Genomic DNA, 8108 nt, shown 5'->3' with positions numbered 1-8108 from the left:
TTTTTGAATATTCCTTGTATAGAAAAGGTTAGTGCAATCTATTTTAAATATTGTTTGTTGATATATAGATACAAATTTGATTATAATTTGACATGTTGTTTAATATATAGTGAATTCATTGAAATTTGTATGTTTCAATGAAATGTTATTTTGAAATGGTTAGAAATTTGACAAGTTGTTTTATATATATATTGTGTATTCATTCAAATAATTATAATTTTTATATGTATTTGAATAATTTGTAATTTACATATTTTAAGTAATTCAAATGTTTGAATAATTTGACATGTAGAAATTATCATCATGCCAAGGAAGAAACCAAAAAATCAAACAAATGAAGATAGGGAGAGAGATTTGGCAATTAAAAGAGATAAAATGAAATTACTACGTGAGCAAAGAAAATTGCAAAGCAATAATGAAGAATTGACTTTCGAAGAGGATCAAGAACCATCGGTACCAAGAAACAAAGAGGAAAAATTGGAAAGACAGAGAATGAATGAGACTGTTACGCTCAAGAAGACAATTGAATTGTGAAGCTACACCATCTTCTAATATTGGAGTCATATTGTCCGCTACACCATCTTCCAATGTTGAAGTCATATCGTCCTCTCATGTTGAAGAGACACTGATTTGTAGATCCGACGATATACACACTCCATCATGTCATGTTGAAGGCACAACATCAACACATCAAGTAGGTGATATTCCATCTTTTGCATCTTATTGCCAAGGCACATCATCTTCGGTTCAAGGTATGCAATATACTCAACCTTATGTTGATGTTCAAAATGTTCAGAGAATTGAAGAGATTATAACACCTTCTAGAATTCGTTTTAGAAGACCAAAATATTTGATTGATATTGATAGTAACATTTTGAAATCAATGCCTGAGAAGATTAGCAAGCGTACTTGTTGGTAGACATAATGGCAACTCTCTAGCAATTGAATTGAATTTCATACATGCACATATCTAATTTAATGTCATACACGAACATATCTAATTTAACGTTATACATGAACAAACATATAATATAAAATGATAACCAATAATGTCATATACATTAACAAACACATAATATATTATGATAACCAATAATGTCGTATATGAACAAACATATCATATATTAACCAATAATGTCATACATCAAATATGTCATACATCAAATATAGAATGTCATATATACATCAAATGTGTATCAAATATGTCTCTCAGATGCCTATATATATACATGGGGAAGGAAACAAGTCTCTATATATATGTATCAAATATCTCAACTACATCTTTTCCTTCCCACGAGGGGAAGGAAACAAGTCTCTCGACGTCCTTTGCCGTCGTGTGGAGGGAGACAGTGGAGATGACGGGGCCCTCCTGACACGCTCACTTGACCTCTTGTTGAGGCTCTTCTCTAGGTCCAACTAATACAAAGAAATTAGATATGAATCAATATTTATTATACGTTGAAATCAAATATATGTACTCACAAAATCAATTATTTTCTTACCACCAACAAATAGTCACTCTGTAAGTCCACCTCAAATGCTCGTGGACGATCATGCGTGACAAGACCCTACAACAATTCAATAAATATAATCACTTATAAATAACATTAGAAATTTTGAGATTAACTATTATAAACAACAACTAAAACGAAGAAAATTCTTTCATACCTCCGTCAGTGGCTGTGAGCTAGCCACAGTTGCGGCCACTCCACTATCAACAGACTGTCGCAGATGAGGAGGTGTGTCCGACATCATGAGCTGCATGTCATACAATACACGTTATATCTAACATGACACATGGAATAAATATAATCAAATGAATTAAATGAACATGAAACAACTGTACCTGTGTGAAGCTCGTATGATGTCTCTGCTCTACGTCTGTGGTAAAGGTTGAGGGTCCTGTGGAGAACTGATGCACATGCATACTTTTTTTGGTCAATCCTTAATATGATTACGTAATAAATATATCTATTAATTAAAATAGTTAAATTGATACATACCTCAGGACTCGTTGAAGGGACAAAAAATGGGCCTGGAGGATCGCTGCTAGGCCCAGGAACACTTTGACCCTAAATTTTGAACAATGTCAATAAATCCTAATTAATTAATCATTCACTATATGTATGAAATGTGATCAAATTAGTAATTTACCTGTGTGTCAATGCCAAATGTCTCGTTCAGGAACTGATCGGTGACAAGCCCATCATCTGCACCATCTCCGACATGAGTGCTAAATGTGCATAGGGATCCGCATGAAGTGCACATGTGACCACGACATATAGAAGGCTCCCCCTCAACTAATGGGCTCGTGGAATGGATGAGGGTCTGCGTCAAAGCATTAATGGTCCCTAGAGTGTTGGCCTCTACATGTTCCTTCACAACTGAAGGAATAATCACATGCTCGCGCTGTGGATGGACCACGGCTGCCCTAACTATATTAGGGTCACGACGTGCTCCTGGCCTCTGAAATGATGACCCCCCACCTCTACCCTGGGAGTCTAACATATCAAAATAATTGGGAGTCTAACATATCAAAATAATTGGGGATCTCCCCAAGGACAAACTCACAATATAATTTCTTCAAAAAATACATGGGGACCTCGTGATTGTTGCAAGGAGGGGCATCAAAAACCATCCACCATCTATCCCAAAAATGATTTCTAATAGCATCATGTATGCACCAATGGATGGGGAATCGTTTAGTACCCTCTCTAACAATATTTTGCTCACCGGGTTTTCTAAATAATGCACATATACTACCTTTTGGTATTTCCTTTTTTCTAACATCTTCATATGACAATTTATTTGCATAAAATCTTTTTTGTTCATCCCTCTTAGCCCACCAAATATCTAACTGAACACTAACTAAGGCTATCTGAGTGTTAATGGATTCGAGGGATGATGCCAATTGAGCCCTCATTGGATTGGTTTGTTCGGATTCTTTCAACCGAGCAATGATTCCTTCTAATTCAGTTTTGCCTCTCTCTATTTCATTTCTTATATTTTCTTGTATGCCTGGTGGTCTTGCAATTGGTTCGGGTTGTGGAATTTGCTCTTCTTCTTGAGGAGGGTTTTGATTTTGGGGTTCTTGAGGGTTTTGATGTTCTTGTGGATTTTTTGGTTGATTATGAACATTTCCTGATAAAAAATCAATTGAAATTCGAATAAATAAACAAATCTATATGAAATTTGTAAAAACCCTACAAAAGAATATAAAAAACTTACAAAACAATATGAAAAATATATCAAACAATGCAAAGTTAGGTTTATATCACTTACGGCGTCGTCGTGGGTGCGCTTGTGGTCTTGGATTTTGTCAACGAGGAGGCATTTTGGCAAATGGTGGTGCAAATGTTGAGTCTTCAACTCGCGTACACACTGCTCGCTGTAGGAGTAGAAGAAAATGCTGATGAAAATGATGGGTTGCGGGTTTGCAGCTCATCATATATACTTTTTATTTTTTAAAAGCGCGCACGCGCTATAGGGCGTACGCGCTTTTTAAAATAGGAAAAAAAATTTCCTTGTCACCTTTTTGGCACCACAACTCGATGCATATGCCCCATGTTTTTTGTTTTTTCAGTGACAAGCAAAATTGAATTCTAGAGCTCATTGTTTCTACAGGTTTTATAGCTTTGTTTTTCTATTTTTACTTTTTAAATCTGCAATGATAGTTCTCTTGGAGAGTTAGAAATTACTCAATTGTTGAATGGTTTTCTTGGGTAATCAACATTTTTTGTGATGTTGCTCTAACAGTCAACCGCTGATAAGTTGATAATTGGCCTGGAGATACTTTTTCATGTATATCATAGATTTAATCAGTTGCACACAACACTTCTGTGGGGAAAATTCATGTCTGTGGATGATGTGCCATATTTAGGTTCACTTTCTCTGAAAGTGTTACATGTCTTTGTCAAAGGACTGACTTGAACTAATTCTTTTGGTTTATGAAGTATTCTGAGTATGAAGTGTTTGATTATGCCCTTAGAATACTTATATTGAAAGCTTGATACCGATAAACTGCCAGAGTTATTTAATATTTATAAACGGATAGTGACTTTCTAGAAGAAAAGTAACATATTGATGCTTAGTTTTGTAGCCTGAGCATGAGAAGATTAGAGTTGTTGATGCATAGTGGATTTTACACAAAACTGTCCCATCACTGGGAAATTAGGTAATCTTTCAATTCCTCCTATTAATTGTGGAAGATGTTGCTACAGTTTACCACTTTTCTATGAATTAACTGCTGAAGTCAATCTAACGATGGATCATCCTATACATGTGTGCTTTATGTATTCCATGAGATCAACTTTAGCTGTATGCTAGGCAACGAATATTCTTTTGCATGTTTTCAAGGGAATTATCTTCTGTGTGCCTATGTTCATAGAGTTCTAATCCTTCTATTTAGATCCAAAGAGAACTGTGTTCAAAGTTTGTTTTATTCCAATCTGGTTTTTATCTAATAACACATGTTGGCACCTGGCACTGCAAGAATGTGTTGTTAATGTTAAAGTCAATTTGCCAGGGAACTGTGAGCCTAATGCACGAAATTTTGTATCTTTGCTTGCTTTATGGGCTTAAAATTTTAGTATTGAAAGTTGTTGTGGGGAAGGCTGCTCTTTTACAGAAGGTTCAAATCAAAATGTAGTGTGATTTTTTTACTTCAATTTTTTCTCATTTTTTGATGGTGATTTGTTTATTGTGGTGGACTTTGTAGGGCCAAGCTGAGGAGGGCAAGGCAGCTTGGATGGGGGTAAGGAACACTTGCAATAAATCTCTATGTTTCTTTTAGGGCATCCAAGAACCATTTGATGTTTTAGTTCTACTGCATTTGTATAGCTTGTGAAATTTGAATTAACTTTTACAGGTCAGGGAAAGATGTAAAGAAGAGTGACATTCATTTAATGAACGGTTGGATAAAGCTGAAAAGGAGTATCTACAAAGAAATATTTAGTTTTACTGCAAATCAAGTGATCTACCTTCAGTAGATTTTTTCAACTTGGTTACACATCACAATAAAGCATTGTAGTTATACTCGATTCTTTTGAAGCCTCCAAGCTTGTAGTTTTTGCCAAACAAGCTCTAGTGCTTTGTATTTATTCTAAGGGTTGGTTTCTATAACTTGTCATTTATAACTCGGAACATTTAGTCCAATATTCCGAGTTTTTCTTTACTTGATAATACATTCTTGTTTCTTGACATATTAATGATATATACTCCATTCTAAAATCTTTAGAAGTACAAAAACTATACAATATTAATCTATTATTTATTTATTAATAGTGCAATAAATATTTGTATAATGTCAATTTTATATGCTTTCTTCTATTATATATATCTTCAAATAAAAACTCTATCGACTACCCTTGCCCCTCCTTTTGGTGCAAGTGCTAGTTTAGATGTTGTAATGGATGAAAATATAAAGTGGACGTAAGTGAAGTGCTCGAGGGATATAATAAGACGGTATTTTGATTTTAAATTTAAATGACCCATTCACAACAATATCTGTAGAGAAACCTTGAGCAGATACATTTATTTTTTGAATGGGTAAACAATATCTATGGACAAAATAATTCTGTACAAATCACTAAACGAAGTGGCCGAGCTCACTCAAAGAAAATGTTCCAGATCACACCTGCAGACCGAAAATAACAAACCATAGGTAATAACAGAGATCGGATTTGAAAATAAACCCTCAGTTAAAAAAGCAGGTACAAAATGCGATGAGAGATCCAACAAGAGCAGCTGCCAGAGCAGGAACTCAAGCTCCAACAAAATTGTTTCTTCCTCCATAGGCTCTTAAATTAGACTTTTATGCCACCACAAGATCATCACTCTTGGATTAAAAAAGGTAATAAAACAATATGCTATGATTCCACTAAAAAAAACACAACCAATACATCAGATGATTCCAAATTTCCATGCTCAACTCCCAAAATATAACAGATTTGAGTACCGAAAACATATTTGAACTTGATAAATTTAAGAGTTGAGCCAAGATTTACATAATTAATTTTATCATACCAAAAAACAGCCCTGTAAGGCACAAATCCGCTGAGTCCAAAAATAAGAATCCATTATTTCCTAATTAGCTAAACAATAAAATCTCGGAAAGAATCTTCTGTGCAAAATCACTCAACAGACTGAAGCAGCATGGCCACCTAAGCAAATAAGAAATCCTGATATCTCGTCAATCGAAAGGAACGGAAACGAAGGCGTCTGATAGATCATTCTTGAAAAAACACTTAAATGGAAAACACAAGCCAGAAAGGCAACAAGAGATCCAACAAGAACAGCTGCCAAAGAAGGCAACGCCGCCATGGAAGCAGCGCCTGTGATCGGAGATGGACTGGGCGCCTCTGCCTCCCCTGCACCAAAAGCTGTTGAAATCGTCACCATTATCATTATTATTACGGCCAAACTTAGGGCATAAGTGCCGGTTTGTGCTACTCCGGCCATCTCCACTGGGTTTTTTAACCAAATATCGGCAATGCCTGCAAAAAATTGAGAAACCCTCGATCGAAATGTGGAGAAATGAAAATGTAAAACGCAACAGAATGGACAGTGGAAATGGAATGAAAGGACTGCGAGGAGAAAGGGATATTTATATGCAGCGAACAGAAAATGGAGAAAGACTACATTACAAAGAAAGGCGGAGATGCCAAAATTGATGAAATCGAGTTTTAAAACCTAAAAAGCTGTAAACAGGGGGGGGTAATTTCCCGTTGGAAGAGCGTGAGTGCTCCGGTAGTGTAACGCTGGCACAACCAGGTATCCTATGTTCACATGGTTGTCCGTTATATCCAATTCTATTTGTTGTCTTTACTGAAGAGATTTATTTTTTTTAATTTAGAAAATCTATTTGTTGTCTTTACTAAAGAGATTTATTTATTTTTAATTTAGGGAAGATATTTAATTATTGATTCCTTATTGTTGTTTTTGTCATAGATCTGAAAAATGAAAACATATGTACTAATAGTCTATATTTTTCATATGTACTAATAGTCTTTCATATATGTACTAATAATTGATAATTATTAGTACATATATGAAAAACTATAAGTACTTTTTATAGTACATATATATTAGTACATTACTGAATTACTACTGAATTATATGTACTATAATTACTGAATGTTTCCCCTTATAAAAATCATTTCAAAAATTTAAATTATTATATGTTAATTTGAATTCAAATTATTTCCTTTCATATGTTGTATATTTTATTTGAAGTAGTACTTTTAATTTAGAATAACAATATATATGTAGATCTCTTGTATTTGAACATCAATATTAATATAGATCTCTTAAGAATTATCATTTATTATTCTTGAAGTTGTTATCTAATGCATCTTGTATGTTTAAGAGTGATATTATATCTTTTATCTAGTCTTTAAATCAATATATTTTCATAATTTGATACAAGAGAAGATCTCTCTCTCACCTCCTCGCATCCCCCATCTCCACCCCTCTTTCTAGTGTGAGAATTGGTTATCATGCAAGGACATACTAAGAACATAGAGGCTAGTTGAAAATTGTGAAAAATGTTATTGCAATCACTGATTATTAGTCTCCCATCTTATAAATATTATTTAACTGTTGAAAATTGGTTCACTACTAATATTGAAAAATAATCCAACTGTAACTTCACCAATAAAAATATGGAAATAAATAAATAACATAAATACACTATTTTTTGACAAATAGTCCCTAGAAAAATCGCTAAGGGAAAACCAGTTTTGTAGATGAGAAACATATTAAACTTCAACAAATTAAGAGTTACAAAATTTATTTGCTTCTTATTGGCAGAACTTCGACACTCTCAATTCCTCTTGTTGATATCCCCCATTGTTATCTCCAAGGCTATCATTGTGCCCTTGCTCAAACTGTAAGATTATTTGTTATCTTGCAAATTTATTTGCTAGCAATACAAATGCTTCTCGAACTTGTGTTCTCCGAATGCCCCATGATCCCCTTTTATACTATCATTAGAAAACCAACTACAAAGATTGATTCTCAACCAACTGTTGAGATTAAAAACAAGCCAACAACCAAAAACAAAATTGGTTTCCAGTTGCTTCCAAAATATGTCAATTAATTAATAAATA

At 34.1% G+C, this 8108-nt stretch overlaps 1 protein-coding gene across 1 annotated transcript; it reads right to left on the bottom strand.

The window, feature by feature from the left end:
• Nucleotides 1-5947: 5947 nt before the first annotated feature.
• LOC149576648 (uncharacterized) lies at nt 5948-6772 on the bottom strand. Its single transcript, XM_089817802.1, has one exon. It carries the CDS (start codon nt 6457-6459, stop codon nt 6136-6138), a length of 324 nt encoding a protein of 107 aa, XP_089673928.1. The 5' UTR covers nt 6460-6772; the 3' UTR covers nt 5948-6135.
• Between the last annotated feature and the right edge of the window lie 1336 nt (nt 6773-8108).

The sequence above is a fragment of the Cupressus sempervirens genome, chromosome 1, assembly GCF_028749045.1.
Source record: "Cupressus sempervirens isolate cs-2001-9-10 chromosome 1, ASM2874904v1, whole genome shotgun sequence".
Lineage (NCBI taxonomy): Eukaryota > Viridiplantae > Streptophyta > Pinopsida > Cupressales > Cupressaceae > Cupressus > Cupressus sempervirens.
The sequence above is the reverse complement of the archived record's forward strand: the minus strand, read 5'-3'. Positions and strand labels throughout refer to the sequence as shown.